Source organism: Sitophilus oryzae, unplaced genomic scaffold, assembly GCF_002938485.1.
Source record: "Sitophilus oryzae breed Bouriz unplaced genomic scaffold, Soryzae_2.0 scaffold_1521_pilon_pilon, whole genome shotgun sequence".
Lineage (NCBI taxonomy): Eukaryota > Metazoa > Arthropoda > Insecta > Coleoptera > Curculionidae > Sitophilus > Sitophilus oryzae.
The window spans coordinates 1572038-1594014 of NW_022146194.1; the positions used below are offsets into that span (position 1 = coordinate 1572038).

A 21977-nucleotide genomic window follows, 5' to 3' on the forward strand; every position below is an offset into this window, starting at 1 on the left:
TTTTTCGAAACTTTTAAGAAACAGATGTGGTTCACATTTACAGATTTCGTACCCGTTTTGTGCCTGAAAAGTTTCCATTAATTTATTTCATATTCTGGGAAATATGAGAACATAACCATACTTTATTGTTTGGATTTTGTTCTGCAGTTTTTCCATTTAAGCATTCTTCAAGTTTTTATAGTACTATAATTAAAAAAGCAGAATGAAAAACATATGGTGAGTACAAATACAGATATTTTTCTTATGCGATTTTATAATTATTTATTATAAGCATTACAGAGATGATTTGTTTTGGGAATAAATGTAATAACAGCCACTACCCATACCCAACAGGAGACCGAAGAAAAATGTTAACCAGCAAACGTTTTTTCTCTTTTTTTCACAATGGAATATATGTTTTTATGTTTTAATTGTGTTATAATAAGTAAATAAAATGTTTTAATTATTTTGACCAGAAGATTGGCGTTGTTGACAGGTGACTAGTTGAAAAAGGGAACATCTTGGACACAAATTGCAGAAAATGTTTCGAACCATTTTCTGCAATAATAAACGGCTAGTGTCACCATAGTGGAAACACATGTAATTAAGACATACTAAGGGCTGGCAAAGGTTAGTCTTGGGTCGAGATTTCCGTATGTAAGAAGAGTACAATGCGTTTATAATGTACTGAATAAAGAGAGGACAGTAAACATGTTGCCAAACGTATGAAATAAACCTAGAAACTGTGCATATCGCTAAGAGACGTGGAAGGGGATATAGCAGATTTGTCGCCGTTGACCGGTCTAGCCAATCAATACCTATGTCAGTACTTAAAGTTCTAGGGAAAGGTGTACGTCATGCGTTCAGCTTCACGATTTAATTACGTCTCGTGAGACTTAATTTTTTTATTTATTAACGAGTCGTTGTAATTTTTCCTATAGCTTGAATTTTTTTAAGTGCAAGCTAGAAACACTTGCATTTTTGGTAAAAATAAGTGGAATTGAGTGGGTGTTCGATAGTGGTCGCGCTATTAGAACTCAAAAATCGATATCTCGAAATCTATTAGAAATAATAGATTGTAGTATTTTCAAGAACTTTGTTAATATTTCTGCTGTATTTTCTTTGTAGACAGTATGTGAAAATCTTTATCAATAAAAAAATTACACGATTGCTGAAAATTGCTATGCTCTAAAAGTAAATGGATGGATTGTTTACAATTTTTGAATGAAAAAAACAACCTTATCGAATTTTTCTTATGTAAACATATTTGTAAAATATCCGATCTTGAAAACAAAAAAAAGTTTCAATATCTAAAGTGGTTCTTGAGTTATGGCCTGTTATGTGTTAAAAAGTTGAGTTTTTAAATTATCGCGATTACTGACGTTTTGTCGTTAAAAAAGATTGACACCCTAACGATACCCTTATAATTCCATTTCAGATGCTCAGAAACATGTCTAATGATTTTATCTAGTTATTTCTTGAAAAAAAAGTCTTTTAAAAATAAGCGGTTTGCGATCGTGATTTTACTTTACTTGATAGGGAAAGGCGTATCGGCAACGCCGCAACAGCACACCATCGCGCGTCGAGTCGGTCGGTCGCATTTCTCTCACTCCGACTTAATAAGATCCCTATGCGATTTACTTCCACACATGCAAATGCCGACCCCAAAAGTAACAGTTGCCAGCACGGTATATACATCAGTGCTAATGGATCCATTGCTTCTACTGACACGAACATCCATTGTGTAAGCAAAATAAATAAAGACAATGGAAGTCCGAAATTCTTTTAATTTTAAGATTTTTTTTCAATAGTTATGCAGGAATTATTTTTTACCGTAACAGTTTTGAGAATTCCAGAAAAGTTCTTTAATAATTTGTATTTCTTCTTTAAAATTTAAACATCCAATATTTTGAATACTCTATATTATTAAATAAAATATTAAATGAAACTGAAAGGATCAGGTGTAGAATGAAAGAGCAAAATAATGAAAATGAAAAGAAAAAAGCCTTCAACAAACGACGTGTATGATATATGACGTATGTAAGATTAAAATCTTCCGAATATGAAGCAGGTGCTTTAAGTTAAGATAGTATCAAAAATTTAATTCAAAAATAAACCACTCCCGTTCATAGTGATTTATTTGTGTGTATTTAATGCATATACAAAAATATTTTTGGAATATAATTTGGTGATCTTAGATTACTCTAGAAACTTCGAGGCTAAAGCTATGCCCATAAGTTATTACACAACTCATACATACATTTTACTATGTTTTTTTTTGACCAAATTTGTTTTGGTCACCCCCCTACAATATCTTAAAAAAATCAACACCAAAGCTTCAAACGGAAATTGTATTTCCTTACTAAATACCGGGTGTTGCATCGTCGAGCGGGACATAGGAAATCCCATGTAAATTTTAACGGGGTCAATTATTGGCTTCCCTAATTATTTTAGAGAATAATTCTATTTAGGTTTATTGAAGAGCACTAAAACCCACATTCAAAAGAATAACTTTAGATATTTTTGATTAGCCCGTTTACGAGTTATCGCCGATTTCATTTTAAATATTTTTCCTTTCTTATGGCCCTGTATTCACTTATGAGCACCAGTCAAGGTAAAAGATAACTGTCAAATGAAGTTGTCATATCAGAAATTTATCTATTTAGTGCTTTATTATTATTATTAAAAACTCATACCTACATCGAAAATATTAGCCATGAAATACACTACCGAAGTAACAGTATTGATGATTAAATGATATTATCAAGGAAATAGTTATCAAAAGGTGTCGCACATGTTTGCTGCTCTGTATGCGAATAGACCGATACCTGGAAAATCTACAATTGCAAGGAATATCCAGAAATTTGAGACCAAAGGTACCCTAATAAATAACTGCAGATGTGAAGCAAGGCAGGAACAAAGAGAAGATGCAAGAAATGATACCGACTTGGAAGTTTTATTGTGCGTGGAAGAGAACGATGGAAAGATCAGCACAAGGAAACTTGACGATGAAATAGGAATAGATCACACTACAGCGTTTTGAATTTTGATACGACATAAATACTATTCCTTCAAATATGAAAATCACCAAGAGCTACGAGATGGGGACGAAATAAGGCGGCAGGCGTTTTGTTTTGATATGATGGGAAGAGCAAACACGGATAAGGAATTTTTAAAAAACATATGTTTCACTGACGAATGCACGTTTACCTTAAATAATGAACCCAATGTTCAAAATTATCGATATTGGAACAAAGAAAACCAACACAGGTTTGTCGAAACAAGGACGCAATATCCACAGAAAGTAAATGTTTGGGCAGGGATATTCGGACACAATATTATCGGGCCATTAATTCTTACGCCAAATTTAAATGCAGAATATTATTTGGAACTACTCGATAATCATATTTTACCTGCTTTACATGATGCCGCTAGGGAAAATCAGGAAGTTTGGTACCAAATGGATGCCTGCCCGGCACATAGTACTCTGGCTGTTGGGAATATTTAGACAATAGTTTTAACGGAAACGTTATTGGCCTAAATCATACAGTAAATTGGCCAGCAAGGTCTCCTGATATTTCACCAAATGATTCTCTGAAGCCATTTAAAAAACAGGATATACAAGGATAAAAAATACCCAAATCTAGACGAGTTAAAAAATGCTATTTCTGCCGAATGCAATAGAATTTCAGTTTACCAACTAGCGAATGTAAGAAAATAATTTTATGATCGCCTGGGTTATTGTCTAGCAGTCGATGGAGGAATATTTGAACATCTTCTTAAATCCTAAAGTTCTAACAATTGAATTGTACCTAAATTAATAAGTTATTGAGTATTGTAATAATACTATAATTAACCATGTAATTGATTACTTTATTTTATTTTAATTCATATTAATTTGTATTTATAAATACATCTGTAAGATATCCGATGTAGGAATGAGTTTCCAATAATAATAAAGCACTAAATAGGTAAATTTCTAAAATGACAACTTCATCTGACAGTTATCTTTTACCTTGACTGGTGCTCATAAGTAAATACGGGGCCATAAGAAAGGAGAAATATTTAAAAAGAAATAGGCGATAACTCGTAAACGAGCTAATCAAAAATATCTAAAGTTATTCTTTTGTTATGTGGGTTTTAGTGCTCTTCAATAAACCTAAATAGAATTATTCTCTAAAATAATTAGGGAAGCCAATAAATGACCCCATTAAAATTTACATGGGATTTCCTATGTCCCGTCTGACGATGCAACACCCGGTATATTCGATACCAATTAAATTTATAGTTACGTAATCGCGATTTTTGAATTCATTGTTGCCAACAATGGACATATTCGGCGCTGGGCTGACTGACTGGAATCCAAATTTCCCGCTGGGGATTCAGGTGGTAGATCTGCTGTAAAAAATGTCAAGTTGCCACGTTTATTTGTTTATTTCCTGACACTGTCATTCGTTTTGACACTTTAGTTTTGTATTGTGAGTTTTTGGTTTAAATGAATCATGTTGTGATACTTTAAGCTTAAATTTTTTACTAGCAGACCTTGTAGTCGAACATTGTTCTTTTTAGAACCTCTTTTAGTGTTTCATTAAGATAGCTTAATAGCCGTAAAAAACTCATCGCAATTTTATTAGAATATTTTCAGCGGGAAATCGGTAGTAATGGCCCTTTATGTCCTCTAAGTGCTGTTAAGAAGGTGAGTTTTGTTGATGTAAATAATAACTGTTTATATATTTATAATTAATTTATTTTTGTTTCCTGAAATATTTTGATTAAAAGAAAATATGTAAAAGTGGGCAATGCTGTGCCGGTCAAGCTTAATCACGTGACTAAAAGTTTATTTGATACGAACTACAGTTATTCTATTTCATTTTTTAAATTAACAAAAAAGTAGGCAATTTTTTTCTAAAATTTAAACAGTATTAGCAAATCAAATTAGATAGTATTCCCTCCATGGACCTTTCATGGTCCTTCGAGTTGCCCATAAACGCGAAAAAAAAGGCATCGGCGAAAGCGTCGATAACCGGCCAGTTTTCGAAGCGTTTTAAAATTAAACACCGCCAATTACCGCGGCTAAATTGGCCGCGATCGCCCTGTCATTAGGGCCGTTTTCGCCGACCGACGGACAGCCACTGGGATATCGAATTTTGGCGCGATTATTATGGCCTAATTAACCGGTACGATTGGCTGGCCAATTTTGAGCCAACACCATGAATAAGTATCGGCAGACTCCGCGGACTTGATACCAGACTACACCTAAAATTTTATTTTTCCAACGATTTTTTGGACCCTATACATTATTCAACACCGATACATCAAATATCATACAATCGAAAAAAAAACGACGTCAAAGATAGATGGGGAATGAAAATAGATGATAATTTTAGCGAAGTCATGCCTACGGTATTTACTTGGCCCGTATTCTTCTTTATGTTTTAATGTCGCTTACTTGGCTAGTTGGCCTTAAGAAGAGTGTAATTTATTTTTATACTGAGTAAAAATGAGTTTGTCCAAATAGATTTACCTATGTGTCTGGAAACGCTCTATCCTTTTTTAATCTTACTATAATTAATTGATGTTTTTGACAAGTTTTATGTCAATTTTTAGTAAATGACGACTAGAGATTATCCTCGCCAAAATTATCATCGATTGTCATTCCCTAGCCGTCTTAGACGCCGTTTTTTTTTCGACCATACAGTATATGGAACAGACTCACTAAATGCATTTTTCAGCAAATGTTAAAATTGCCTTATATCTATCAAAAATAGTAGATAAAATAGTACTTTAACCACAAGGGTACATTAAATGATACTTTAACAGCGAGGATAAGTTAAAAACTTTATTTCTTCTCGCACTTTTTTAATTGCTTCCATTTTTGAAAATTTTTGTATTCCTTTTCATAAGTTATTCGGGATTTAAATGGAAGTAGTTTGGATATGGCGTTTGTCGCCTCAGCCTGAATATCTATTGGTAATTTACTATTTCGTTTTGATTTTTGCCATTTGTGGCTCCAATTCAATCAGCAATCGACAAGAAAGAGAATTAAAAAATATTGACTCAAAACTGACAACTAAAGAGAGAGATTTATTTATTTATCAAATTACATAGAAACCAAGGCCAACCCAGCACAATATTTTTTCTACTCGTATTAAATTCCTTGAAATAATAATAGTAGTTGTGAATACGGACTGTGGTAGCAGAAAAATAAAGAGAAATTTCACGTTTAAAAGGCAGTGAACAGTTTTTTTCAATTTTTTTCAGGTATCATCAAAACCAGATTTTTCACATGAAGGTTTACTATTTTTATGGGTTTTATCCACTTTCTCTACTAGTTTTTCGATAAATTTCTTGCAAAAAACGTAGCAGTTTCTATTTCTTTGTATATTATTCGAAAAAATAGACCCCCCAAACTGCATCTAGAAAGTCTGCTTTTCATATTACTCTGCTCTTTATATTGAATGCAATTTTGCATCAAAATATAATGGGTAAATAATTAAAAATAATTTAGAAGACATAGTGGCAAAATGGTAAACTAAAAGTCTTTAAATCACCAACTTAACCTTATTCTCATTCATTTTTGACACAAATAACCTACAGAGGGCTTTAATTAGTTAAAAGCTCCGCTTGATTTACTTGCTTGATGGAAGCTTTTATTTTTAGTAGAACCCTAGCTTCTCCTTTATTAGCACTATTAATATGATTGGGATCTCTAAATGTCTCTATCGTTCGGGTAATCCAGTTATTACATGAAATTATGTCTTTTAGCCGATACTGTTTTTAGGATATTAAGTCATTTAGAAACATAATTTGATGTTTTGACGTTTATGGTAGATTTTGGAGTGAAATAGATGTCAGTACATATATAAAGGTTGGACAGCTTTTATTGAAACATTAGTCCTTATACCGTTTCTCTGAAATTTGAAAAAAAAACTTTATTTATATTTTTCTTAACCCCTTCTAGGGGTGAATTTAAAAAAATCTTAATTAAAACTTATAATGTTCCAAGCAAATTGAATAAAAATGTTAAATATACGAATTTCTCAGCAACTTATATTTTTTTTAATTTCTACTATGATCCCCTAGCTTCTAGCCACCCTATCTCGGTTAATTTTGATCTGAGCAAAAAAAATTGGCGCCGGGAGGCACGTATGGAGGCACGTATAGCCGCCCATACTAAAATATGTTAATAAAAAGTTGGTAGTCAGTACTTTTAGTTTCAATTATCTCAAAAACTGCGACTTTGACTAATTTTGATGTTATTACAAATTTTGTTGTAAATATTATTCCTAATCTGAAAATGAAAACCGCGTTTCGCTAGCTACTGTAATTTTGGAGTTACGATTTTTTAAAATTTTTAACCCCCCATACCCCCTTACCAACCCCACACCCCCACCAAAAACTAATGGCCAGATTCTTGGGTGCTAGAGTATTTTTGTGCCAAATTTGGTTAAAATCGGTTTGGTTACCGAACCAAACATAAATACTATTCCTTCAAATATGAAAATCACCAAGAGCTACGAGATGGGGACGAAATAAGGCGGCAGGCGTTTTGTTTTGATATGATGGGAAGAGCAAACACGGATAAGGAATTTTTAAAAAACATATGTTTCACTGACGAATGCACGTTTACCTTAAATAATGAACCCAATGTTCATGTAGGCCGATTCTTTCTACTTCGATTGAAACGAAGTAGTCACACTAGTTATTTCTAAATTTGGGATATTTGCAGAAGTGTTTGTGCATTTTTTGTCAAATGTATAAAAAGCACCTAGCACTAATTGTTCGAATTTAACCTGTACTGGCTATGTTTTTATGATAACTGGCCAGAATTCATTCAAATAACTCTGTTTAGTATTAAACGACATTATGGAGCGTAGACATCTTAACAGAGACGAAATGCTAAGGGCCATGGGTATGCTCGAAGCTGGAATGCGCCAAATCGACGTAACTAGAGCATTAAATACAACGCAAAGTGTAATATTGCGATTAAGTGCACGCTACCGTGAAAGTGGTGATGTTGCTGAAAGGCACACAGGGCGACATCGCATTACTACCCCTCAGCAAAATCATTTTTTACAATTAAATGCTCGACGCCGACCGACTCTTACAGCACCAGAGCTTAGTTTAATTCTCCAGGAAACACATAATGTAACCGTTAGTCCTGACACTATTCGCAATAGATTAAGAGAGGTCAACTTAAGAAGCAGACGCCCCTGGAGAGCTCAACCCTTAATGAGAGGAAATCGAGAGGTACGATATTTGTGGGTTCAAGATCATGTTCAGTGGTCGAATGAACAATGGGCTATGTTCCCTTCACGGATGAGTCGCGCTTTGAAATTCATCCGGATTCGAGAAGGCTCAGGGTATGGAGAGAACCGGGAAATCTTATTCGGTTGGATCAGGTTCAGGAAGTGCACCCTTATCAAGGTGGAACAGTTATGGTCTGGGGAGGAGTCCAGTTAGGCCGACAAACCGATCTCGCTTTTCTTGAAAGGTTTCTAACAGGAATCACATATCGTGATTGAATTCTTGAGCCTGTCGTGTTACCATATTCCAATGATTTTGGGAGAAACTTCATTCTCATGCATGACAATGCACGGCCTCATACAGCCAGAGTGGTAAGTGAGTTTATCAATGCTCATCAATTAAACATCTTACCCTGGCCGGCACAATCTCCTGACCTCAACCCCATCGAGCACGTATGGGACGCGGTTCAAAGAAGAATTTTGAGAATGGGTATGCCACGTGAAACTCGTAGGGATCTGGTTCGGGCCGTGAATGCAGCCTGGCAGGCTGTACCTCAAGAAGAGATCGACAACCTGATCAGGAGTATGGAGAGACGATGTAGGGCTGTAATGAACAGTAGAGGAGGCCATATCCTTTATTAAGTAAAAATGGTTTTATCTTTTTTTTTTTAATTCACAGTTTAGAATTAAAAAAAATGTGTGTATTTTTTTGAGTTCAATATAAATCAAGGTCAATTTGAAAAATTCGATAAATTTCGCATTTTTATTTCCAATACGTCATGTAAACTATTTGTTTATTTTAATTTTATTATATCAGAAATGCAAATAATAAAATTACTGACGATGGCTGGATAAAATTGTAATATCCCTAGACTTTTTCGGTGTGTGTAGCTAATTTTGAGTGAAATGAAAAAACTTTGTTTTGCCGATCTTAATAGCCTACCATACCTGTTGGTATGGTCGGCTAAAAATATAGAGATCATTTCTATGTAAAATTTGATGCTCCACAATTTTTTGAAATAATTTTTTTTTCTGGTTTAAAAACTATACCAACCTATAATACCGGTAAACCGTTCCTTCAAAATTTCGAAAACATAGTTTTATTTATTTATTTCACTCCGTCTCGGGGGTGAATTAAAAAAAATTCACGATTCGTTTTTGGATTATATCAAAAATTCAAGTTTTTACCAAAAAAAATATTTGGCGTCTTTTAGTTAACTCAAAACTAGCACACCCAAAATGAATACAGAACTCAACTGTCTACGTTCACACTAAAATTTGCATTTATTGGCGCTAAGTTTAAACTGATCAACTTAAATCCAAAAAACTTGGTTAACAAGCATATTTTTATTCGATCAATAAAAATCGTTCTAACAAAACGCAGCTTAAAATCATTAAAAAAACTCGGTTGTTTTCATCTCTAAAGCTTTTACCCGACTTCGACTAAACCCTCTCCAACTCGAAGTTACTCCTTTTCCGGGCGATTAATTTAATTAATTTACTTGCCCTTCCTCCCGGCCCTGCGTGCCACTTCCAAATCTCCTCTTAATTGAAAGGGCATCAGCGTGCATCCGTTCGCTCCCTAATTTTTACAACAACTTTGTAACTGGATGGAGAGGGTTGCCAGCAAGGACTCTATCACACCCTTTCTCCACTGTATCTTGTTCTCCATCTTCTTTTTCATCTGTTTTACTCTTGTTTCGATTCTTTTCTAAGTTATATCTGTGCCATTTTGGCCCTTTTTTGTAATTAAGTGTTTTGGTTTTAGTAGATTTGGGTTTAAGATGAAAAACTGTGTATCAATATTAAATAGCATTTTTTTTCTTGTAAAAAGTTTTCATAATTTTTCATTCTTTGCAAATGTCCTAAAAGTGAACATAGTTTAATTTGAAGCGATAATTAAAGGCAGTTAGAAAAGTGTTAATTATACTCTTTTGCCTTTATGAGCAGTACTAAGATTTGTACTGGATGCTTTATAGACGTCAGAATTGGGTTATCCTTTTTTAATAGAAAAAAAATCTTTGAGCATTTAATTACTTAACAATTTTGAATAAAAAAAAAACAGAAGAATCCTAGACTTTGCCGATTTTTTATTATAGAAATATTTTAATATAGATCAATTATTATAAGCTTATAGTATTTCATTACATTATAAGAGTAGTATAAATACAATCTACGAAAATGTCATTATGACACATTTAACATTGTCATTTGGATGTCTATTATGAATTCATAATAACACGCAAATTTTAAAATAAGAAACAAGCAAAAAAAGGTACCTAAATACGTTTATTTATTGTAAACTATAATTATAATATCAGTACAACTGGTTAAATTAATTCCAGACGATGACGTTCTACGGAAACAATGTCCAGTGTATTGTTTTGGATTTGGAAGACTTAGGACTAATGCTATTTTATACGGCATTTTCCCTAAAGTATTAATGCCAACAGCAATTTCTGTACCCCACAAAAAATCGAGTATGCTCTGTGTTGCTTGGCCGCATAGCTATATATCTTCGAACCATTTCCACCATATTTATTCCTTCAACATTCCCTTTCGTTATAAAAAAATCTCGTGATATCTTTGTTTTCGTAAATGGAATAATGACACGAATGCATTATCCTTCATCTTTAACATTTTGCAGCTGCAGATTTGTCAACTTCAATACGCCGGCGCCGGCAGGCTCCCGCATGTCCCACTATCAATGAAACTTGTGTCAGAAAATAAGTTTTATCATCGGCTTCCAACAAAAAACGAGTTATGTCTTCTTTTCTTAAAATTCTCGATTTTTTTGACCGAAATCCTTCAGATTTTCTTTTTAGAAATGCAATTAAATGGACGTACTTACTAATATCTGTATTTTTCTTCCTTCATATAACTGAACGTAGCATGGAATAATATACCCAAAGCGATGAAGCCTTCCTATGTTTTGAAAGATGTTCAAAATATGCTAGGGGAACCTTTTCCTTACTACTATTCTTGATTCCTTTCCCTTTACACCAATCTTCAAGTTTTACATAGGCTTTCTCGTACGTTTGTCTTTTAGGGAAGTAGGGAATCGACAACGTTTTGCGCAATGCCTTCATTATCCGAAAGGACACTTTCAGAATCAGAATCACCCATATTAATATTATTTTTTGCTTTTTGCTAAAACTGAACGTTTAACACAAAATTGAACATCAATAATTGAGTTGTCAAAGTCAAAATAGAAAGAATCAACAAGCACGGTTACCACGGTGTGGACTAATATGGGCACCTGATAATTTTGAATTTTAATTTTTATGAGGATATCTCTGATATTTTAAATTAAATCAAATCTCTTTGGATCGTCCCTCGTGTCGCGTCGTAGATTAAATTTTGAATGATACACGTTCGATACGAACTTTTTAATGAAACTTGTGTAACTAAGCCACTCGGCTAACGCCTCGTGGCTTAACGTTACACCCGTTTCGTTATGATGTTCGTATCGAACTTAACACTATATTTTCCTGGATTCTGTTGAATAAAAATGTAATCATTTTCATCTTGAACTTATATAAACCTAGGTAAAAATATTATTTTTATTTACAATATTAAAAGAAAAAATAGGTTTTAATGAAACATTAACTGTGTTAGAAATTAACCATTAATTACAAGACTAAAACACAATAAATTCATTTTTTTCACTCCTTCGAAGGCCCCCCTATACAGAAATTTTCCAGTTTTTCAAATTTTACGTCGATTTTTCTGTTAGAAGGTTATAAATAATGGTTCACACACGCGTTTCGGTGGGCGTATGTTTATACATACACACGTTCGTGCGTACGTTGTGTTGCACGGGACCAACGTAAATATTTAGGTTTATCGGAGAAAAAAATTGGATGATATAAGATGTCTTCTCGCCAGGGTTGGCCAGTAGTAAAATAGGTAGTAAAATATGTAGGAAAATAATAGTTTATTACGTCACATTACTAAAAAAATTCTAGAGAAGGTAGTGAGTAGAGATATACAAGATACCTCATAAAAAGTATCTGAAATACAAGTTACAAGGTACTTTTAAGCTAAGTATTTGAGATATCAGTTACAAAATGCTGAAATGCTGAAAATATTTGAAATGCCTACTAGATATAGAATATGTATTTTCTTAAAAAAAAATCTGGTAAAGTTTGAGATGTTAATATTAATATTAAGAGAGAGAGGTGTCTCATTGTGATTTTCTAGTTCACATTTAAGAGTCTATTACGCTGTACTGTTCGGGTCGCTCTCAGGGGTCGGGTAAAGCGGGTGTGTCGCTGAAGGAAATATATATTATATTTCAGAAATTTGCCTAAAGAATGATTCACAGTACACCGGACCGTGTCTGAGCCGGGCACGTTCCGTGAAGTAGACACCGAGCCGCGTCCGAGCCTTCTGTTTATGCAACACCGAGTTGATAACGGGGCTCGTATTAGTTCTGAGTATATTATAAAACACAGCCCCATAGACACACGAAGATTTAATACGAACAATGCCAAAGTTCTCGCAAGTGGAATTGGTACCAATTACAGTTGATGAAGAAAGAACAACACCTACTCAAAGGGCAAGACGAAGGACCTATCTTCTTCATTACATCCTTTCATTGTCCAGTTTTATGCATTCCCTGTCATCAAATACTGCTGTAAGATTCACTACCTACTACAGACATGATAAAAAGCGTACTTTGTTTATATCATGACTGCAGATTGCAGTCGGGGCACCAGGAAAACTACATACATGCTTTCCACAACATGGCGGGAACGAAGCGGATCCGAGAAAAAATGTACACCGACATTTCTGTGACGGAGCACGGACGAGTTCCGGCGAAGCTCGGATCGTGCTCGGCATGGCATGAATGTATATGTGTAAATAACACTTGACAATGTTTGGCCGTGTCTTCACCGACGCACGGCTCAGACTCGTCTCGGTATAGCGAGAATTATCCTTAAGGCTTAACCCGATCCTGTCGTGTTAAGCCATACCCAAAATTCCAAACATACGTGCTTTGATTAAGGTTTGCAGAGCTTCAGCATTTGCCATACAATAACGAGCAATTTGTTACAAAACCATATGAATTATATATCACTGTAATCACACAACTTCAATCTATTTCCGTATTGTAACGGAATTTTAAATTATGTCTTTATTTTCGAGAAAATTTATTCCAAACATAAGGAATATTTTTTTGATATTTGACCATCAAAATCTTAAAAATAAAGAAGTTGTCTAAAAATGTGCTACAATACGAATATAGTAAAATCCTTTATCTTTAATTTCTTTCTTAATTTGTGTAAAAATACCTAGCCAGTTTTACATAAAACTTTAAATGCCGAACACTTATTTTGTTACTTTCTCGGACTAGTGAAATGGACTCTTATAAATAACACGGGATTTTTTTTGGAATTTTAGGGCGTTCTAACAAATCAGCGTATTGTAAAAATCGGTACATATTCTTGTAGGAAACTGAACGGTCTTCAAAAAAGGTCTGATATGATTCTTCATTTAATCGACTAGTCTAAACCAAATCAAATCTTATATGATAACTTCAGCAATTTTTTATCTATTGAACACAATAATTATTAATTATCGTTACTGGTAATAATTAGGAATCATCCTTGATTCAATATAGTTGTTACTGTAAATGTCCGAAATGCGGTAAAACCTAGGATAAGCGCAGTAAAACCTAGGATAAGCGCGCTAAACCTATAGGATTTCCAATGAATTAACACCCCCCAAATAACCACGCTAACCACCTCGAAATGCATTTCAGACATTTACAGTGTCATTTATTTTCAACTACTACTGTGTTTTTTTTGTATCTTGCCTGGCGCCAAACACTTTTAGTTCTAGTGTAATTTGGTTTCCTCCAGTGAAATACAAACGAACCCATGACTGCTTTGTTAATGAAAAGCTACCGTACACAAGGGACAGTATAGCTTTTTAGGTGATAATTTTTTTCTTAACTAAATCTGCTACACCTTCAATAACTTTCAAACGAGTCGATTAAATGAAATGAAAAATCATATCAGACCTTTTTTGAAAATCATTCAATTTCCTACAAGAGCATGTGTTGATGTTTACAACTACACGCTGATGGGTTAGAAAGCAATAAAATTAAAAAAAAATCGCGTGTGTCATTTAAATGGGAAATAGAAAATCACCATGAGATGCCTCTTAATATTAATATTAAGAGCTTAAACTTTACCAAATTTTTTTCCAACATCGGTGAACGATATTTTCACGATAACTAATAGTTATTTTTTATACAAGACGATAAAATAGTATTTTATCATCGACCGAATAGATTAATTCACAAACGATGAATGCAATTTTATCGTCGTGTATAAAACAATATTTTTTTCCATAGCGAGTTACGTTTTAAAAAATATTCAGAAATTATTATTTCAAGAAATTTATTACGAGTAGAAAAAATATTGTGCTGGGTTGGCGTTGGTTTCTTTGTAATTTGACAAATAAATAAAGCTGTCTCTTTAGTTGTCAGTTTTGAGTCAATATTTTTTAATTTTCTTTCGTGTCGATTGCTGATTGAATTGAAGCCAGAGATGGCTCAAAACGAAATAAGTAAATTACCAACATATAGGTATTCAGGCTCATAATGTTTTTTTCAAAAATGCAAGCAATTAAAAAACGTGCGAGAATAAATAAAGTTTTTAACCTATCCTCGCTGTTAAAGTATCATTTAATCTACACTTGCGGTTAAAGTACTATTTTATCTACTATTTTTGATAGATATAAGGCAGGTTTAACAGTTGCTATGGAAAAAATAAAAATATATATTTTATATAAGTCTTATACAATTTTCTGTCATTAAATTTCACAATATGCACCAAAATGATTCTATAACTTTACTCGTTTCCTAAACTCGCATTTTTACACGTGAATAACGTAAATATTTACGTTACCCAAAAGAAAATGTGATAAAATTGGTCTCCACACTCCTATTTCTTTTCTTCTGTGTTGTAATTACCCATAAACATACGCGTCCCATTATTATTATTAATATATAACGTGATTTATGAAAACAACGAAGCGTAAACTGGGGGACATATTTATGTTTTCGGTCTGAGGTACCGCCACGCGTTTCATTGGAGAACACGTTGTATAAATACGCCCATACGGTGCGGTACGACTTTGGGACATGTAGTGTAAATATACAAAAAGTGCGTAGATAACCCCGAAATATTATAGGCTGTTATGTAAGCTATAGCAGAGCGTGAACGCTTAAAATGGTTCACACCAAGCTATAGTTTTGAAATGAATTTGTTTTGAATACTAGAGACACAAAAAACATTAACTAACTCATTTAACTCATTTTAGTATATTTTAACAAAAATTATAATTTTTGTAAATAATATTCCTTTAATGGAAACGTTCTTTATATTGAAAAACACCTGTTCCTCATTTACAGACTTAGAGAAATCTAATCCCACTACCCGTACCCCACCGTTTTCAATTTTCACAAAATCGTAATTTTTAAGCAACATATTTCTTTAAGGGTAACAATTTTTTCACTACAAAACACACGTTCTTCGATTATAGACTTAGAGGAATCTAGTTCCACTACTCGCACTCCACCATTTTCAATTTTAGCAAAATAACTTCTTTTAAAATTAACAGCAAACCTTCTTTTTCACTATAAAACACCTGTTCTCTATTTATGGACTTAGAGGAATCTAGTTCCTCTATTCCAACCTCACCATTTTCAATTTTAAATAAAAAATATAATTTAATCGCTTACCTCCCGGTCTTTGTGATAATCATCTCCGTCCCCAAATCGTGAAACTTATCCCACAGATCCTTCGTCTCCAAGTGACACTCCACGCCCAGTAACTCCTCGCAGTTACAAAGAATTTTCGGTTTTTTTGGTGTCGTAGTTGGCGTTTTGTCCGGAACTATGTCCGGACTGTCTCTGTCGGGATCAGCCAATTCTGATCCGCAATCTGAGACTGTGGGCGATCGGCGGGATAGTTTGGCCTGCTTGGGAGGCCTGGGAGACTCTGTGTCTGAGCATTCCTCCACGTCTACTTCGATTTCGTCATCGTCAAGAGGGTCTAAGTCGGAGGGAGGGCCTACGAAAGTAGGAAGAGGGCCTGGAAAGAGATATATTGCAATTAAAACGAAAATTTCTATAGATACATAGATATAATAACGGACCATTCTAATTTCTTTAGAGTATTTTTGTATTCACACGGAAAAAATAAATTGTAATAAACCCTACAATCACGATGTAGTTTTATTTCTATCAGAAAATCTCCAAAATAGTTAAATGTGCTTGATTTACGAAAATATTTTTATTTATACGAAAATAGCGAAGAACTGTAGTGGTAATTCTCAAAATTTTCAGATTCAGATTATTTATCTAATCACAGTATAAATGTAAAAAAGCGTTTATAAAAAGTTTATATGATAGGGCAAAAATAATTATGTTCAAACAGAGAGAAATAATAAAAGAGAATAAACCACAATTATTATCAATAAAAAATGGCTATCCAACATCTTTTTATTGACAAAACATTAAACGAAATACAAACCCCAAATTATGGACATTATAGAATACACACTGAGTTGGGGAAGAGTAATACTTTAACTCTTATTACTACTTTTAACTCTTTTTTCTTTAAATTAAAAAAAATGGCGCTGGGAGGAACGTATAGCCGCCCATACTAAAATATGTTAATAAAAAGTTAGTAGGCAGTTCTTTTAGTTTCAAAGTAAACGAATTTTTTCAATCTTGGTCCGCGGTTATTTCCCCTATCCGCCACCTGGAGTCGCGTCCGATGGGAGTTTGGAGTTCTCTACACGATTTTCTCAAAAACGGACTACGGAAACACGGAATATCTAAAAAACTGCGACTTTGACTGATTTTGATGTTATTACAAATTTTGTTGCAAATATTATTCCTAATTTTAAATTGAAAACCGCGTTTCGCTACTAGCTACTGTAATTTTGAAGTTACGGTTTTTTTTTAATTTTTAACCCCCTCCCATACCCCCTTACCAACCCCCCACCCCCACCAAAAACTAATGGCCAGATTCTCGGGTGCCACAGTATTTTTGTGCCAAATTTGGTTAAAATCGGTTCAGCGGTTTTTGAGTTATCGTGTTACAGACGGCAGACAGACAGACAGACAGACCATGAAAATATTTTGTATTTAGGTCATTTATGATCCAAATAACTCATTTTGAGTGAAATTAAAAAACTTTTTTTGCCGATCTTAATAGCTTACCATACCTGTTGGTATGGTCGGCTAAAAAGTTGTAGAAAATCTTTGAAATAGATAATAATATAAAAATATGTCTATATATTTTTCCGCATTTCTTCTTATCAGAAGATTTTCAGATATAGAATTGTTACTTACACGAAATGTGAAAATATTCTGTTTTCAAACAAATTTTTACTCGATAATCAATTTATTTTATTGTGAACTGATAGTATTTTCTTAAATACATCTCTGTGAAACTATGGCAAGTGCCACGACAATACTTTGCCTAGTTATAGACCACGACTATACAGCTACGTCAGTGATCACGGGACGCGAGAACAAGGTCATATAAAGTGGCAGAAAAAGAACAAAGGATTTGACAAGGAGTAAAGCTACTAGTTTCCTTATACTATGCTAAAACCAACCTTATTAAAACAGATATCACATTATTTCTAGTTTAACCCTAAATCTGAAACATTCCAACTATTCCAGTTGACATAAACCCAGTGACACCTAGGCGCCACCTTCTTCATCCGATCATCAGACATACGAACCCCAGAGAAAAAAAAACTTACTTCAGACCACCTAAACGCTCAAATTAGGTAATCTGATCCACTCCGAACACGAGCCTGTGCAAGTTACTGCCCAGATACCATCTCTCTTTCTCTAGAAACGTTTGGTAAATGATCCCGGTCGGGACCCATGGTCGAAGGGTACGACCAGAGAGGTATGCGAGATGATTTACGGTACCATTTATACGGAGGTATGTTTACAAGATGTCTGTGACGATAGAGTTGGTTCCGTCGCTGGAGATACATTGTGTTCTGGGCAAATAACAAATGATTTGAGAGTGGTAACATTAATTGGGAGTGATGGTTGGGAATGGGGAGTCATATTTTGACAGGTGACGATTAAAATAACTAATTCTCTTATTGTTTGTCTCGTGGATTTATTTAAATTTCGAAAATAACGATTTAGAACTAAAGAAATAACCAAGTAAATCAACTAATCAACTTTTATTATATCTTCTTACAATTTCTTATTTTTTTAATCAGTTTATGTATGTTTTGGATACATAATCATTTATTTGGTGGAAACAGTGTCTGTATACTGACATAAAGTTTGAATTTGTTGCAGAATACTTTGGGATATCCACGCTGTGGAATGCTGTAATGAAATATAACGAGGCTACAGGGCACAAACATTAAGATTAGTTTTAGAATTTAAAAAAATATATTTAAATCAAGTGCGAGTCGGACTCGCGCGCGAATACAACACTAGACACTGTATTATTATAAACTTTTTTTTTCTGATTTAGCTGAAATTTTGAATGCGCGTATAAGTAATTTAAAAAGAAATGAAGAAACGCATTACTAAAAACTGTATTAATCAATAATTAATATGTAAAAAGTATAAATAAATGTGTAAAAATATGTAAAAATTAAAAAAAAACGATTAAAAAAAAGTTGCCTTGACTAGGATTCGAACATGCCTACGGCTCCAACGTCATAGCAGCGTAAAGTCCTAACGCTTTAACCACGCGGCCACCGAGGGCTTAAAAGATTCTATGTAACATTCTTACTTAAAAGATAATGTTTAGTGAAAGTACTTTTTTTATTTATAAACGTTTATTTAATGCTGTTTTTAGTATTTGTTCTTATAGCGGCAACATAGATACATTATCTGTGAAAATGCCAACTGTCTAGCTATAACGGTTCATAAGATAGACCTTTGTGACAGACAGACCGACGGACGGACAGCGAAGTCTTAGTAATAGGGTTCCCATTTTTACCCTTTGGGTACGGAACCCTAAAAATACCATGCTTATTACTTTAAAACCAAAAAGTCAAATATGTAAAGGTGTGCTTTATGATAGACTATGCAATGAAATTATACTTTTAAAGTATAAAGAACACGAAAGGAAAAAATATTAGAAATAGAGTTAGTTATTTGTTCCCCTTTTAATGGTATTATCTTATCTAGTTAATTCCACTTTGAAGAGTATTCTCTAGACACTGAATGCATCAATTTTTAAATTTCAGTATTTGCAGTATTCAGAAATAAATAAAATAGTTGCTACGACTAGACTTTCATTTAGTGTTTAAAATATTTTGAAGCAATGAGAAATCAATATCTAATTTAAAGAGTTAGTGTTATTTATCTAATCAAACAAGTCCGAAAATATAATAATTCTCTTATTATACAAAATAATGATTCAGAGTAAAAGAGATGCCAATTATTAACCAATGTACAAATTATGCCAAATTAAATTAAGTTAATCAATCGGAGTTACTATAGGCTAAAAAATTATTGATCTATCAGTAGGTATGCCTAAAAAGTCATTTAAGTAATATGAAAATGTCTCCATATATTTTGAAAACTAAACCTAATATTTGGATATGGAAAACTAAATGCATAATTGCCTTTATACCGTATGATCGAAAAAATACGGCGTTCAGTTGACGATCGACGACATTTCCCATATAATTTTACATATAAAATGACAGCGATCTTCTTTCATAGCCATCGCTGACGCTGTTTTTTCCGATCATAGGGTACTTACTACCTACCGAATAATTATATTTAAATCCTTGCTAATATAAATGATTTTAGGTGGGCATTATTAGATGGAGTTAATATTTAATATGTGAGAAACGGTGAATCATACTTTGATAAATGATGACTAAAATAATAATTTAATAATAAGTAAATACAGAAACTTGGACTATTATATTTCTTTTTAATTTTAAACAAAATCACTGTAAACAGGGATTTGTACTCCCTTAAAATTACTAACATTTCAGACTAAACGGAGACATACATATATTTAAAGAATATAACATTTTGCACACATGTATAGATTCACTAATTTCACATCTTACGAATGTATTTTAAAAGTACTGATATAGAAAATTGTATTATTCAGTCAGATCTATGAAACGGTTTTGCACACATATTCACATTGCTACACATATTATTCTAAAAGTACATAACAATTCTAAACATTCTCTGTAAAATTAAATTGTCTTGAAATTTTATTAATATTTTTAGCGGCAAATAGAAAAACTTGAACCGTTTCTTTAATTTTATATACATAGTTGTATGGTACCCCATTAAAAGTATTTAAATTTTTGAAATATATACTTAATTCAAATCTGTTTTATCTGTTAATTTTAATGTTGTTTTTTTTTGACAAATTAAAACCGATAATTTTTTGACTGGATACTTAGAAGAACATTATAACACAAAATTCAGGAAAAACACATCATTCAAGTATAGCTACATTTTAAGTTAGAATATTTGGTGTTACATTATGAAACACAAATTAGTACAATAGATCTTGTACCTAACCTTGTAACAAAAAGAGAGAATTCAGAGTTTAAAAAAGTGTTTTAGTGGTTGATTTATGAAAATTTCAATATCCAACTCTGCGAAAAACTAAAGTGTTATTGAATAGAAGTATTTATATATTTTATATAGTTTTTTCTTTGTTCTTTTTGCTTCTGAGGAATAAGGACGATGGGAAGATATACCTCCTAAATAGTCAAGCATTTTTTGTCAGCCAAAAAAATTTCTTTTACTAGTAAAATACCACTAACAATTTGGATTAACGCAATTGTGTTTGAAAAAAAATACCTTTTTATTTTGTAGATTTTCAACTAGTGGCAGAGTAGCCAATAATTATTTTCAATGAAAGAGAATAATATCTTTATAATAAGGTATATATAAAGTAAAGCAGATTTTTGTACTGCCTTTTGACATATTACAATACACATCCACCTAGCAAAAACTTACATCCAGAGTTACTAGTTGATTTATGAAATTTGCAGCATTATTCAAAATAAATTCACCGTAAAAACGTTTATAGCATTATTTTTTGGGGTTACTTACCCTCATTTCCTATTTCTTTACCCTCCAACACACTATCCTCACGATCCGTCGCATTCTCATTTTTCGCCATAATAGCCGCAATAGAAAAGTCCGTGGCCCTCTGGCTCTTACCCGTCGCGGCCACAATCACCTCTTCCGGCATCGCGCCCAACAACATAACTGTCACTACTCAATACTATCTGTCCACAAACTCACACCAAAACCACTGAAAAGTCTCTTCTCCAACCTATATCAAACGTTATACGCACGGAATATACGGATATACTGACCCCTCCGCGTTCACCGGCACTACGGGACCCGTTCCCTATGGGCGGGGTCTAGGAGTTAAAGGAGGGGTGCGACGTTTCGATTGGGTGTTGTGGGCGGGACCTAGGGGAATGTGTGTGGTCGATTCGACGGGCGGCGCGGTATGGGGCGAGGCCATCAATCAGCGGTCGCGGTTACGGTGGCGACGTGGCATGTGGACAGCAGGGAGGCCGATTGATATCGAGTGGCAGGGAACGCTGCTGCCGCCGATGCTGCCACTGTGGCAGGAGGTTCAATGCCGCCCACTCTTGTATGAGAAAGAGGATGGATGTGATAGTAGCTCTAGGAAGAAGAAAAATCGAAAATTGTGGATTGGAATGGCTTGGGTTGTTTGT

The 21977-nt window shown here is 33.7% G+C and overlaps 1 protein-coding gene across 1 annotated transcript in view; it reads right to left on the reverse strand.

Moving 5' to 3' along the window:
* Window positions 1–21579, reverse strand: part of LOC115878738 (T-box transcription factor TBX20-like) — a 107277-nt gene extending 85698 nt beyond the window's left edge. The window contains exons 1-2 of the mRNA XM_030895322.1: window positions 21337–21579; window positions 15982–16333 (exon numbers count right to left, since the gene is read on the reverse strand). Coding sequence (XP_030751182.1) covers window positions 15982–16333; window positions 21337–21493 — 509 coding nt within the window. The 5' untranslated portion in view covers window positions 21494–21579. The remainder of the gene's footprint in view (window positions 1–15981; window positions 16334–21336) is intronic.
* Between the last annotated feature and the right edge of the window lie 398 nt (window positions 21580–21977).